General features: G+C 39.7%; 1 protein-coding gene across 1 annotated transcript; it reads left to right on the plus strand.

Annotated features, from left to right (window-relative positions):
• The first annotated feature begins 233 nt into the window (after positions 1-233).
• SH3GLB1 (SH3 domain containing GRB2 like, endophilin B1) lies at positions 234-15,450 on the plus strand. Its single transcript, XM_053470269.1, has 9 exons — positions 234-422; positions 1,442-1,583; positions 3,783-3,911; positions 4,730-4,863; positions 5,844-5,936; positions 10,325-10,414; positions 13,562-13,662; positions 14,542-14,767; positions 15,258-15,450. The coding sequence occupies exons 1-9, from the start codon at positions 360-362 to the stop codon at positions 15,363-15,365; spliced, it is 1,086 nt and encodes a 361-aa protein (XP_053326244.1). The 5' UTR covers positions 234-359; the 3' UTR covers positions 15,366-15,450.
• The last annotated feature ends 254 nt before the right edge of the window (positions 15,451-15,704 follow it).

The raw sequence follows: 15,704 nt of genomic DNA on the forward strand, positions 1-15,704 counted from the left end.
AGATGCCTCCAGATCAAAAATAACCGCCGGCTTTCTCTGTGATAAATAAATTAATACAGGGGTGTAATGAGAGTCATACCGCCAATCGCCTTAATCCCTGACACCGTCCACTCGCACACTCCCCTACCCCACTATTCCCCTCTTCCTGCAGCGCTGTGTACCATGTGATCGCAGCAGTCACGTGACTCGCCCGCATCAGCAGGCGCTCCGGGAGGTTCGGTGACGTAGGAGGCCTTCCTTTTCCTGTCACAGGGTGTCTCCGCTCGCTGTTGGGCTCCAGTCAGATCTGCGCTGAGTGTGGCAGCCCCCGTGTGCGGTTTATTTACTCGTTTGGTTCGAGTCTCGGGAGCGGCAGGATCATGGACTTCAACGTAAAGAAGTTTGCGGCGGATGCTGGAACTTTCCTCAGCCGGGCGGTGCAGGTAATGGAGGCGCAGATTGACACAACTGCTCTAGGCTAAGATGCTTTCTGGACTGCAACTCCCATCACTCTCAGCCAACACAGGTTTCATGAGCCTATTAGCATGACATGATAATCGAGAGTTTAGTGGCCCAACAGGTCTCCTCTGGGTCCATTGCTTAATTAAGTAGTCCGTGCAGCCCATGTCTGCCCGGTAGGCAGTAACTGTGAGCTTCTGCAGGGACATATGCTTTATGGAAACAATGGCCGTATCGGGCTTTCATCATCTTGCACATAGAGGCATACAATTTAACGACAAACAAGAATCGTTCGGCCCCTCCTGTCCACCAATGTAAAGACTTTATGCTGTCTCATGCATGCTTAAATCCCCTTACTGTATTAACTTCTCCCACTTCTGCTGGAAGGCTGTTTCACTTATCTACTACCCTCTCAGTAATTAGGCGGAGATACATTTTTGCCGTTTACATTAGATGTATAGGTCCCGGCAGTCTTCCCATGTTTTGCACAGCTGGCTGGTTCCATCCCTTGTTAGCTGTCATGTAGACATGCGTGTTATTAGCCCTGGGCCAGCGCTAAATCCTGCTGGTGAATGTACTGGGGGCATAACGACTACCTGCCGGCCAGGAGATGGGCTGCCGGCACACTGCATGTTTACTACAAAGAAGGTTGATGATCCCTAGGAATAGTAAAACCGACATTATCTCCGCAATGCATCCTTTTAGCTAACCCACAAACTTTGGGGAGGAAAAAGTATGTTTTGGGACACTAAGCAGGGTCACTTTTTGGATCCATTGCTTTTCTCGGTACAGACGCTTAATGTTGTCCATCTTAGGCTCTATTTGTGTTTTACTGATGAGTATTGTAACTGGGATTGCAGCCAGCGTTGTGCCGGCACTCTATTCACCGCAGCAGCCGTATAAATCTTAGCAGCTTTATTCCTAACCCTCGGATAACTTGCAATAAGAGGCACGTTTTATTTGCCACGCGAGTGTCATCTGTTTAACGTCTGCCTCGTAACAGTTCACAGAAGAGAAGCTGGGCCAAGCCGAGAAGACCGAGCTGGATGCTCACCTAGAGAACCTTCTCGGCAAAGCGGACAGCACAAAACTCTGGACCGAGAGGATCATGAAGCAAACCGAGGTCTTACTGCAACCCAATCCAAGTAAGTGCTTTCTTTTCCTCCACGGCGATCGGAGACGAAAGTTATTTAACGTTCCACACTCCGGATCTCCGCGTCACGTTCCAGCCAATCTCACAGCATGGGAAGAATATGTATTTGGGACATATGGTGATGATCTACAGTAAAAGCAGCTCCTTGGGGCCCTTATTGGTCCTTCAGACCCTTCAATCACGAGAACAAATCTTCAGAAAGCCATCACCCTCTATGTGTATTTCCTCAAGGATAATGTTGAGAGCATCATATTTATATGTCTCTTTTTACAAGATGGGGACCAAACAATGTCATAAGCTGAGGGCCCCTATAGGAGCCACTCCTGGCCCAGTGTTCCTGCTTAAAATGGAAGCTCTGCAACACAAGAGCTTTATTCTCCTAATCCGCGCTTTCATGTCAGCTGTAAAGTGTCGCCGTCTAAACCATGACGGACAACATAAGACCTAGGTGCGGCCCAGTTACGCTTTCAGTCCACCCCCATGAAAGTTATTTGCAGGGATTCCACGTAGTTTTCATCTGGGACTAGGAATACTACTTTTACTAATATCCATAAAAACGAAACCCTGTGCTTTTTAATGCGGACTTTCACTTTCTATAGAATATTTGTAAGAAAAATGCACTAGTAACGGCCCGACTAAATGCGAAGCCCAAGACAATGTGTTATGTGGAGCCAAACGACGGGAATTAACCCTGACAAAGCATACAGACTTAGAAATTAGACGCCCTGCAGTCTTGACGGACATGTCGCACCGTGGAAAATTCTCCCCTGGGGGGGGTTGGGAGGGTTCGCTCACGGCTGCACTGAATCCAGATGGGTGCGGACATTTTCCGGTATCTCCCGAGGACACAAACTATATATGTCTTGGTTACACAAATATGTGACTTGACTTGTCTTTACCTACTGGTTGGAATACCCTGAAAGCAGCAGCTGCCGTAAGGCACATAGTATCTATACGCAGCGAACCTGCGCGGAAGGTCTCACAGATAAAATGTTACCGTCGGTGCCTAGAGTTTGTGCTGTATTGTTTAAACCCCTGGCTCTTAAGAAAGAATGTTGCTTATCCGACTCACCTGTGCTAACATCAAAACTAACAATGTCATGATGTCATTGGCCACTGGAGAATGCTGCGGAAAGTGACCTCGTTTTAGATATGAATGATAATTCAGCAGGAAAAATCCTTTTAATTCTGGGGTGTAATACTTTTAACGTGCGCACGTTTCTGTATTACCTTGACGTCGTTCGTCTTGGTTTGCTTGTTTCTTTTTTTTTTTTTCTCTCCAAATGAATGATTTCTAATATGGCCGTTGGCTTCCTTTGGAGTTTCTCTATTGTGTTTAATCTGACCAGGCTTCGTTTAAACCCTCGCTTGCACAAGTGGGCCTTGTGCTTTATCTGATAATGGTCCGCATCCTGTGACCGAATCCTTTCCTTCCTCTGTTTGCCCGGCCAGACTCCACAGGGATTTCTTTATAATATCTTGGAAAGCTGTCGGTCGCCGTGGAATTGCTGTCCTTTTTTAATTGAGTGCGTTTTGGAATGCGCTTATTTATTTTTAAGAGGACTTGTTACACGTTCGCGGGTCGATGATTGATGATATGCAGAAACACTCCGGCGCGCTCACACAGCCCCATCAACGAAGAATGCATGTTAGCCTACTTTTAATATGGGTTCGTTTGCCAAAAAATAAGTGTCCGGCTCCGTTTTTCACACCGTTTTTTTGTGCTTGAAGCAACCAATCGCTGCCATGAAAGCATGGACAGCGGGCAGACTGGCGAGCCAAGTAGTTGGGAAAGTGGGCAAATGTATAGAAGCGGAGGAGGTTTGTGTGGACTCCCTCCAGGCATTAATGTTTCATATGATGGCTCGAGTGGCATTTTAATCCATATATTGTGATAACAAATATACATATAAGGTTTTATTACCAGACTCTATCTCTGTTAGTGAATGGGCTGTGTGTACCCATAGTGCTGATTTATTAGCGGATTTACTGTTTCATGAGCCAGTGTTGGGGATTATAAAATAATACACTTTATTTGTAGGTAAGCAATGTGGGGACCAGTCACTAGAGCTAAATGTCAATGTCATCAGCCAACCTCCTTCCTATAAAACATATCATCCCAATTAACAGAACACTATATTGCGACACTTCTGCTGATCCAGCTTCCTTTCTTCTACTTTATTCTCTGAAGATACCCGGATAGAAGAGTTTGTATATGAGAAGCTTGACAGAAAAGCACCAAGTCGCTTGAATAACCAAGAGCAGCTGGCTCAGTACATGATCGATGCCGGAAATGAGTTTGGACCGGGAGCAGCGTACGGTATGTTTCTCTTCGGTAATACAGTCTGTAGCTGGAAGGCTTCACGCCTCCTACACAACGCGTCATAGAGTTGTGAAACCTGATAACGTTGCATAACAAAACGTCCTCATGTTTTCATAGTATAAGTATGATACTTTTTTTGGTGTTTTTTTTTTAACCATACACTTGAAATGACTTCTTACTTATTGGGTTAATTGATTGGATCTGTGACTAAAGTTTGTGTGTGTATGTATGTATGTGTGTGTGTGTGTGTATATATATTATTAAAATGCCCGTATGTTTAATTCCCCTTGATTTTGGTCCAGCTGTGTGATTGGGGCAATTTCCCCCCTTTCCAGACGGTTTGTGTGATAAGCATGAGGAGGATCATCTGGGTGGCATGTCTAGTGGGATGCTGCCTCATTGGTGACTAGGAGAATTTCACTACGTTCCCCAAACTTTGCTGCTTAGCCGCTTCAACGGCCAACAATCCATGCATCTGAAAGAATATCAGGTTAATGGGCTTGGCAGGAAGAACACAAAAAATAAAGTTAAAGTGAAACCTCTTTTATCGGAATTGCTAATGAGAATAGAATATGATTGACAGGATTGCAAATAATTGCTGGGGTTTGGCAGAGAAGAATATGTTAAGGATTGCTGCTCGTGAATCCCGCGTAATGTTTTGTTGTTGTTGGGTGTGAATGCGTTTACTTGCTCTGTACTTTTTAGGTGTGCGGCCCGGTAATAGCCGTTTGCTTTCATCATTCTCGAGCGGCCTGAATTGTTTGAAAATCGCCTTTTTTATAAGCATTCATTCCCATTTTCTTTCTCTATTACAGGAAACGCTCTCATTAAATGCGGGGAAACCCAGAGGAGAATAGGTGGAGCTCACAGAGAACTTGTACAGACGTCGGCAATAAACTTCCTGACTCCATTAAGAAATTTTATAGAAGGAGACTATAAAACTATGGCTGTAAGTGAGAGCGGAACGGTTGTGTATGATAAATGTAACAGACGCAGCAGTCTTTATAATCGCATTAACTGATGGTAAAGTAAGCTTTGGCCCGTTTATTTGTAAAAGGACACTCTGTAAATCTGTGATATCTGTAAATAGCTTGTTGCTGCTACAGGTAAATAATCTAATCGGGCATCTAATACATTATATTAATCTATAAATCGCTTCCTAATGCAAAGTTTAGTCGTGGCGTTATCGCCATAGCAACCAATGGAAAATTACCATTTTTAAAAGATAGGCACTTAACCCTTAACGTATTAATAATTTGCCGTATTGAATAGTTTCGCAACTACCTTTGAGTATGTGCAGGATACTGAAACCCCTTCTCCCTCTACACACATACATAGAATGCTTTCCCATTGATTGCTTTGGAAGTACTTTCCTCCGAGTGATTGTTTGCTTCTACCATCAGGGGATGCTTTTTATCTTTCTCTTATAGATAGCGTACTTTAATATGCACTAATTGTTTGCTGGCCCGTATAGGGCATTATAATGTCATGATATCCTACCACCATCCTACTTGATCAGTTACATAGGCTAAAAAAAAGACATGCGTCCATCAAGTTCAGCCTTTCCCATATCTGTTAATTGCTGTTGAGCCAAAAGAAGGCAAAAAAAAAAATTTCTGCTTTTTCCAATTTAGTAACAAACTAGGGGAAAAATATTCCTTCTTGACCCCCAGAATCTCTCCTTGGATCAAGAAGCTGTTTCCCCATAATTTAAAAATGATATCCCTGAATATTATGTTTAGTTATTTTTTTTATTATTATACATTCTTCATGAGTTCCTTATATTCCTTACAATGCTGTTCTATATATGAAAAAGTAATTTTCTGCAATTTCTCTTTCTGGAGCTTTTGTAGCTTGTAGTTCTTTAGCGAGCTATTTCAGCGCAGGTCTGGATTAATGCTGCTGCCGTGCTTTCTTTGATTTCCCCAGAAAGAGAAGAAACTCTTGCAGAATAAAAGGCTGGATTTGGATGCAGCAAAGGCTCGTCTGAAAAAAGCCAGGGTAACCGAAGCCAGAGCAGCAGTAAGTAGACGCTTTGACAAATGAGTGGAAAAAATGTGGTTACGTGTACTGAAAAGCTGACCCGACAATATGTAGTATTTGTGGTAGACAATTGGAAGGTCCTGGATTCGAGTTTCATGGAAACACTACTCAGGGGGCTATACTCTGAATAAAAGGGTTTATTCTAAATATAGATGCTGTAGTTAATGTATATAAAATAAGGAAGTTAAAATAAACATCTTTTTCATTGTGCAAGAAGAAGCCCTTCAGATCATTTTCACACTGTTACTTAACTTTGCAACTTTGCTTTTGTTTTGGTGGTTGCTTCCACATTTTTTAGATAAATACTACTTTTTTTTTTCTCTTAAGGCAATGAAGTGGATTACATTTTATATTTAAAAAATCTGCTTAATGTTAACCTCAAAACATTGTGGGTAAAAAAAGCGTAATGTATAATATAGTTTTAACCACTTCTAACTTTTACAAATGACGCAATAAATAAAGTAATTATGGGAAAATAATTTTGCTCAATTTAATGAATTAATTAAAAAGTTCATTTTTTCTGATTTTTGTGATTTGTCAGCCGTATCCACTTCTGTGCTTCTGCTTCCTTTTATAAAGAGCTGGTATTTGTTTATTGGTGACAGACCATGTGACAGATGGGCAATTCAATTATCGTGGTTCAGATTTAGGTGTTTTGTACGTGCAATTATCTGTGGCCACCAGAAACTTCAAAAGGTGTTGATTGATGAGATGACAGGTGGAGTCCTAAGGCAAGTTGCTCGAAAGAACTATCCATCCTACGATATTTTGCTAGTTAAAAAGTATGTGTATATCTATATAAGGACCTGAAACTTAAGGCGAGATCAGGGACTCATGAAGGTTTAGATTTTCACAGGAAAAAATAGACAGACTAGATGGGCTGAATAGTTCTTCTCTGCCGTCACATTCTTCGCTTCTATGACTTGGGGCAAGTTCCTGTTTGTGGCCAGTGGTTAATTCACAGTTGCCCAACAAGGAATTAGAAGCGCAGAAGGAAAGAAAAGTCACAAGCTATCATTCTTTGTTTTAGTAATTAAAAAATAAAACAAAATAAAAATGATACAGAATCCAGACCGAGACAGGTAAAATGAATGAAACATATCCTACTGTGTAGTGAAGATCTTTGCGTAATTCGCTCCGCTTCTCCTGCCTCGCTTAGTTCCTTGAACGGACTTTGCTGTGCATGTTCACAGGTTCTTTTTATCTTTGTATGTGTGCACTTAAGCGCCCAGACACCACTCTGCCTGATGGAGACACCAGCTTTATGGTAAACTTGTCATACATGCTCAACCTGTTGCATGTCAAGTGGCTAAAGGTTTGTTGGCCTACATCAGAACTTCATTTTATCCACTGTGCGTTCTCTTGTGTTGTGAGATTTAGACAATTGGGGGGAGGAAACACATAAAGGCAGATGCTGCTGCCTTCAATTTTTTTAGGATCAAATATTTAGATTTATTTTTATTGATTTTTTTTTTTAACTGTTTTCCACACTTTAGTTTCTCAATACTCAAGAGAACTCTCATACCTTCATTGTCCTAGAGGTGTAGTTCCATATGGAAGAAACGTAAATAATAATTCCTTAAAGGCTTATTTTTTAATTAAATTAAGGGATAAATGCGTATGTATCCTGTGTTCCCATATTGTGTATACATTGCTGTATCTACCCTAGTCTCACCCCTTCATTACCAGAGGAAGTTTTGTCTATTTATTTATATATATATATCTCCCCAAGTAATATGTGTAAATACCGGTTATAATGTGATCTATGGCTAAATGGTACACATCAGTTTGCCACTCAAGGCTAAAGCAGCGTGAATGCGTTTTTAATGTTTATATTCCTGTTTGGCACCGGTATTTCATTTATCGGAGTGTAGGGTTGCTCTTGTACCAGTGAAACGAAAGGCCAATTTTCACATGTGCTTAAGATTCACATGGAGCTAATTTATTTAACTAACTTAAGAGCTTTCGGCATCGGCTATGAACCGTTACGAAGCTAATTCTTAGTTACTGAAATTTCACTTGTGGCCGGATTCCCAATAGACAAAGTACGGTAAGCATTTGCTTTTAACGTTGCGAAATCCTTTCTAAAACAGCAGCCGCACTTGGCAATAAACATTTATTTCCATTTTGAGCTTTCCGAAGACCAATATTAAATACTTGTAGCATTCAGTAGATCCGTTTTGGTGATATTTGTTTCCGACCATCATTCCTTTTTAGTTAAAAGTGCAATAAAATGTATGGAGAGAGATTCCCAAGCTGTGGCAAAAATACAGTATATCTCCATCTTTGATGTTTTCATAAAAATAAAACCCATCCGTGTCTGCACTTTCGACCCATTTCCCAGGTTGTGTGTCGTGTTGTGTACTCCTCTGTATGTACATGTTACCCCATATCACTCCTGTCCAATCCAGCTGCGCCGTTCAGATACAATCCTTTTTCTTGACAATGGAAATGTACATTAGCGGAACAGATTAAACCTGACAATGTGTCCTGAAACGGATATTCAGGAATAATCTCGCTAGCACTCCGATGCACAGATAACTGGAATCATGTGCTCGGCCCTCATGTGGTCCATCATTGGACTATACAGCAATTATAAACCTTTTAATTCAATATCCTCAATATGAGCTTGTCTTTGTTGAGGGCCACCAAGCCTTTTAAGATATATATAATTATATTACGACACATATGTTTATGTATTTAGTGAAGCTATTGCTTATGTCTGCAAGCTTTGTTTACACTGTAAGCAATCGGCAAGTAGGGTAGGTGAGAGTTTCACACAATGACACAATCTGACTCTCTGGGTCACGTTTCAGCGAGAGAACTCGTGACAACAGGTGCTGATCCTAAACACCTACAGATGTGAAGTGTACCTTTTTAAACAGTAAAAAGTAGTAATTTATTTAAATAGGCTGTTTAATCTCCGAGAATGGGCGAGCCTCTCTTCTAAGGACACAGTAGATCAGTATACAGTATATGCTTCATCAATGCATATGTGACAGTGTCCTTATTGAGCATGATGGAAAATAGGATGCTTGGAGGGTCTACCTCTAAACTAAATTGGAGAATCCTCCAAACAATAAAAAGGTACATTGAAATATTTAATAGTAGGAGCAGAATATTTCTTGTAAGGGAAAAAGGATTGTATGAGGCTTGTTTAGATCCGGTATCACAAACCCTACCCATTTCGTAAAGTGACTAGATCCAGTTACAATTGGAAATAATGTGTTTCTCTGTACTGCATATGTCCATCAAACTGGTAATCTGGTCACTGTTGTGTGTGTGTGTGTGTTGTATCAAAGCCTAAATTGCATATTGTTATAGGTAGGTACCTAGAAAAAAATATTGTGCTGTGCTGCGTGGATAGTGTGCTATATTTCTGTTTTATTTTAATGCTTATCAGATGTGGACTGAGGAAGTCACAAAGGTCGGTAGTATGTTGTCCAGCAGAGGCTTTGAATGTGTTTGTGCGTGGATACGTGTGTGCTTGTGTGTGTGGTTAAATATCTTGTGAACTTTACACTGACACTGGGGATATTTTGTGTGTAAAACTAACTTATCAATTCAATCCATGTTTTCTTCTATATACATTTAAGAAAGAGAAATTCCCTTGTACAAGAAGGAAAACCCACCCTGACTGACATGCGATAAGGCAGGATTCGCTCGGGGATGCCGTTATAAATGTGGTTCTTAACCTTCTAAGTCTACAGTGTTAATGGTCCACAGGACGCCCAGCCATGATCATTCTCCAGTGTGAACGTTGTATTCGCCCCTTTAGTGCGTAGCTGTGCAGTGCAACTATCATTTTAAGCCATTAGGCAGCTGAGAAGTGAGAGAATATAATCATATTGCACATTGTGTTTTTAATTATAGATGAGAACAATAGTTTTATAGTTAATTTCTTTTTGGGTGCCAAAGGCCTGATCGTAAGAATGGTTCCCTCACAGGCACAAGTTTTAACAGGAAAGGTGTTTTATAACATTATAAAAAATGCGAAGGGTTACTTACTTTTAAATACTTGGAATTGTCTGTTTTGAATGCAGCCTGTCATTAGTTCATCTTCCAGCCTTCCATACCTCCTCCTGAAGCTGCCAGGACATGCCAGTTTCCACCAAACACCCGAGGTGGTGTTTTGAAAAACTGCTTTATGCTTTATATCTCAGACGTTTCTGTAAATCCTTATTGTATAATATTTATATGTATGGAACATAAAGATGACCTTTGAAGATAAAAGGCCTACTTTATTAATTCTGTTACAATAAGTTGGAACTTTTGAACTTAAGATAGGGTTTACTGTATTTTTTAAGCAAGTTATGTATGCTTATAATGCAGGAACTTGGCTTAAATTGAATTATTTCTTTCTCAAGGCTGAACAGGATCTCCGAATTACACAAAGTGAGTTTGACCGCCAAGCTGAGATTACCAGACTTCTGTTAGAAGGAATAAGTAGTACACATGTAAGTATATTCTAAGCAGTATTATTATTTATAATGCATACATATAAACATTATCAATTTTGTAACAGCTGTGTATCCCTTTAGAAAATATTTTGTTTCCTTAATTAATGCCTTTTCAAAGTACTTTGATTGTATAGTGAAAATGTTACTTTAGTGTATTATTGCATATAGATACTTTAGACCTGATTACAGTTTCAAAAACAAACGTCGTATCTAAAGCATGCAGCATTTGCAAATAAGGTAGCATATTTACCGTATTTGCTCAATTATAAGACGACCCTGATTATAAGACGAACCCCCAAATCTGAATATTAATTTAGGAAAAAAAGAAAAAGCCTGAATATAAGACGACCCTATAGGAAAGAAGTTTTACCAGTAAATGTTAATTCATCTAAACTATTTTTTTTTAATAAAAGCTATGATTGAGAAAAATATTTTGGTTTTATTTCCTTCTATTTTCCAACCTTCCCCCCAGTTATGCACATCTGCCCCAGAAATGCCTTATACCCACTATATGCCACTGTGCCCCATGATATGCCTTTTAACCCTCTAAATGCCACTGTGCCCCATGATATGCCTTTTAACCCTATATGCCTATATTTCACAGAGCACTCTGCCTCCAGAAATGCCTTATGCCCCCCATTTAACACTCTCTCCCCCTCCCTCCTCCAAACGTACCGGTGCTTCTGACTTCCCTGTCATGTAGCCGGGGCAGCGTGTAGATCCCACGCACTTACGCTGCAGCCGGAAGGAGGCGTGGCTAGCAGCGGGGGTTGTCTCCCCGCACCGATGCGGGGAACTCTGATCTCTGACAGCCGGGGAAGGTATGCGCGATGGACGCAGACAACCCCCGCTGCTAGCCACACCTCCTTCCTGCTGCAGCGGAAGTTGTCTACCCGAATCGCGTAGACCTCTACACGCTGCCCCAGCTACACACCGGGGACTCAGAAGTACAGGTAAGTGGGGCGGGGGGGGAGACAGGAGGATCCAGGTCCCCTGCAGCTGCAGGGGATCTGGATCTTAGTCGTCTCATAGTCAGACCTATTTGAGGTCTGATTATAAGACGACCCCAATTATAAGACGAGGGGTATTTTTCAGAGCATTTTCGAGCAAATACGGTAATTATGAATACCTAATTTAAAAGTGACATTCCTTGTATTATAATCCCATTATCTGTGTAGATTCTACTTTTTGTAGGTCTTGGTAAGCTATCAACAAAGCTTAAGGTACTTTTAACGCTTGGGTGATATTACGCAGGAGATGTTGCTGAACACATATCGGCTGGTGTTTTCTGGCTGTTACGTATACCAGGAGCTGTAAATTTATACCTGAAGTACAATTTGGAAATTAAAAAACACCAAAATATTACTTCCACAAATTTTGACAAAGGCTGGGGGTAGAATTTGTGCATGGAAAGTGTTAAAATACTAACATTTGAAATATCCTGGGATGTCTAGTTTTCAAAAAAAAATATGGTTTGATGGGGGTAAATGGATTGGCCGGCTTCAAAGATTTCCCAAATAGGACACGTGGACATGATGACCAAATTAAAGATGATTTTGAAATTGCAATGAACTACTTGTACTTATTTTAACGTTATTTTTTTTTATAGTAAGTTAGATGATATCATCAAAAGAACGAACAGCTGTTCTTGTTCTGGGAAAAAATTTATAATTTGTGTATATACACTAAATGAGAGAGAAATTAAAGCTGATCAAACATTGCAAAAATGTTCAAAAAAGCAAGTCACATGTACTACAAAGAAAAAAGTCTTGTCACTAAGGGGTTAAAAATCAAAGTAAAAATTAACCAGCTGGTTAGCTATGCCTAACCTTATACTAGATTGGAATGCATGCTATATAATATATATGATAGTGATAGGCTACACCATTCCCCTCTCTGTAGAACATCAAAAAATATTAGGTTCTGCTTCTCTGTGTCGAAGTTACAATGAATGGCAAGCAAGGAGCAGATGCAAGAATAAAACTAACTTTTCTTGGTTTGCGTTAATTTGCCACTTGTGTATAATATGAATGTTGTTTCTCTAAGGAATACTTGAAGTGGAACATTTATCTGGTGTTTAGTACCAGCACAAATCCACGAGGGGGAAGAATTGTTCTTTCTCAGAATATCCAAGCACTATTCATTTAGATAAGTTCATATGTGAAAATATGGCTATTTTTACGTACAGACCTTGCTTAGACCTTTTTTGTAGTGGTAAACGTAGGGAAGATAAGGCTATCCAAAGAAACGGGTCATTCAGTTCCAGCAGCAGTATTATTATTATTATTATTATTATTAGCACTTACATTCATAGCTCGCACATGTTATTACTATAACCATTAAAATCAGCAAGAGTTCAGTGGTTCACAGTTTCACAGATTGTAATTTTTTAACTCTGCAAGTACTTAATCCATTTAAATCCATAGAGATACAATAACTGATAACTGACTTCCCATTAACATATGGTGTTGTGTAGCAACTGTCATGTTTTGCATTGAGACTTCTTTCTGAGCTAAAATGCAATTTTAAACCAGTCAATAACCCAGAAGGGCTGAAATCCACCTAACCAGCATTCTAGTGCCGAAAATATTAAAACTACTTCCCAGCAGCCATTGTTTTATATGCCAAAAATTTGCACTGCTGTAAAGCAATGTACTGGACAAAGTCTTATCATATTCTTGCCTAAACGCAGTAAAAATCACTTATACCTACAGAAAAATCTGTAAGATTTGTAACTTGTATCCTAAATAAATCTGTGAATAACCCCGCTTCAGTAGCCAACATCCATTTTGACTCTTTCTACAGTATTCGGACCAAAGTATTTTTAAACTAGGATCAGTTGCCATGGGAACCAATGGAATGCCCCCACAGTTAATATTTCCGAATGGCTATATAATTAGGGCTTTCAGTAGTAGGGGCTGCTGCATGCTTTGGAAATAACTCATTATGTGTGGTCAAAAGAAATATATACTAAACCATCATGCGCTAACACAGCTTTTCCCAGTTTAAAAACACTTTGAAAGCGAGTATGTATAATATATGTTGACAAAATATCAGGCCCTAAATATATACACTTCTCCTGTAATGTTAATTCTGAATTGAGCACAAGCTTTCATGACAAAATATCTGAAATGTTCTATCCAGGCACATCATCTCCGCTGTCTGAACGACTTTGTAGAAGCCCAGATGACTTATTTTGCACAGTGTTATCAATATATGATGGATCTTCAGAAGCAGCTTGGCAGGTAACCATTTAACCTAAAAAGACGATTGACTGCACGCTTACCAAACAGCTGTAGCCTTCAATGGACTGACCCATAAGGCTGGAGATCGGTAGTAGCCAAGTTGTGGGCTAGTGCAAAAACTCTAGAAGAAATATGAATTATGAGAGTATTTTCAGTGGAGTTTAATGTTGAAAACCTACGCAGTTTGGTTGCCATGGGTGCCGAAACTGAACAACCTTCTGAAACATACCTTCTTTTGAGTACAGGAAAGCTCAACCTTTAATTAAAAAAAAAAAAAAGTTATTACTGCATGATTAGGTTTTTCTTCCAACAAATGGGCTGTTTGTGAATGCAGCCTACACATATGTCTCAAATGTATTAACTAGCTTATGGTGGTACAGTTGGAGGAAAATCAGACCATGGTTAAAAATACTGGGATAGAGAACTTTAAACAAGGAGAGAATATAAGGAATGTCCCATTAGTTCCTGTTGGGACTGCAAATTTTGTCCGCTCTAACTGTAGCTAATGGTTTCAATGTAATTCAATGTACTTGGTAGCATATCTGCTTTGTTTGAGACATATGCTAACAATTGGATCTATAGTTGAAAAGGAACACAATAGCACCATAAAATGTGGACTATATTATATGTATTTTTTTTAAATTAACTTTCACCCCCTGAATGTTGGTATTCCATCCATATGTTTAAAGACTGGTGGTTGGATCCATACATACGTTATGCTGCATGTGTGATTTTAGGCATTGCGTCTGTAGAGCACTTGCAGCACATTTTATACTTTAGTTGTTTACTTGCTTTAGAGTGCATCTGTATTTTAAAAGGGAACGGTCATTAACTCTGGGAGTTTTTTTTTTGTTTTTGTTATGTGTTGTGTTTTAACAGCTTCCCGTCGACGTTCGCGTCCAACAATAATCAGTCTTCCTTAACGCCTATGCAAAGTGTTTCTCTTCCTTCAATCTCTGCCTCCGCTCCATTACCTGCTGCAAGTAATTCTGTAGTTACTTCAGGCTTCACTGAATTGAAAGCATCAAATGGCAACAGAAAGGCCAGAGTCCTGTATGATTATGATGCCGCAAACAGCAGTGAATTATCTCTCCTTGCAGATGAGGTAAGAGCCTCCATTAAGAGCTAACAGGTCATGCGTCTCTGCTTCGACCCATCACAGCTAGTCAATTATCAACCAAAAGTTCAAAATGGCACATAAAGTATAAATAACTCGGCTTAATGATCAGGATTAGTGGCATTTACTTGCATTTGAGACGTCTTGGTGAAGTTTCACACTATATTAAAACATCTTTATATTATATATGGGTGTCTTTACTTCAGCATCTTAGATTAAAAGGCAAGTCTTTCTCAGTTCCCAGAGAAAGAATCCAATCGACCAGGTCCCCCATGAGCATTCAGCCTGATTGCTAGGGTTATCGCTCTCTCTCGCACTCCACTAATCGTGGGGATGCACTGGATCACGAAGAAGTTCTAAGAAAGTGACATATATATATATATACGAGCTGGGGTTTGCAGTATTTTATTAGATGTTTATACCCAAGTGCTAAACACTACATGCTATTTTCTCAACAATATGTTTACCTTCTTTCTAGGTCATAGCCGTTTACAGTTTGCCTGGAATGGATTCTGATTGGCTAATGGGGGAGAGAGGAAATCAAAAAGGAAAAGTGCCAATTACATACCTTGAGCTCATTAACTAATTGACTGATCTTCCCCTAAAGTGCCGATATTTCAACAAAATAATATTTATACACAATTAACTTGATATAAAACAGATATAAAGTCTTCCGTGTTTGTCTTAAGCAATGTTCAGCCATATAGAACTGACCTCTGACTGTACTGCCAATTTTCTTGCATGGAAAATTCATTGATTACCTTTAAAGACACTTTTTACAAGCGTATTTTCTGCAGGAAAAAAGCCATTAATTATGACTTCATGCAGGGGCCTCATTTCCTATCAATTTTGTGTGGCTGGTTTACAGCTTCCTTTTATTTCCTGTGTACAAATTGAGTATATATGTGCCAAATATTTTATTTCA

This window comes from Spea bombifrons, chromosome 6 (assembly GCF_027358695.1).
Source record: "Spea bombifrons isolate aSpeBom1 chromosome 6, aSpeBom1.2.pri, whole genome shotgun sequence".
Classification (NCBI taxonomy): domain Eukaryota; kingdom Metazoa; phylum Chordata; class Amphibia; order Anura; family Pelobatidae; genus Spea; species Spea bombifrons.

Bases quoted from the DNA above. Each gene is read 5' to 3' on its own strand.
- SH3GLB1 (XM_053470269.1), top strand. From the start codon at position 360: ATGGACTTCAACGTAAAGAAGTTTGCGGCGGATGCTGGAACTTTCCTC. The intron at 1,584-3,782 runs GTAAGTGCTTTC...TATTCTCTGAAG, and splicing joins CTTACTGCAACCCAATCCAA to ATACCCGGATAGAAGAGTTT. The intron at 13,663-14,541 runs GTAACCATTTAA...GTGTTTTAACAG, and splicing joins CTTCAGAAGCAGCTTGGCAG to CTTCCCGTCGACGTTCGCGT.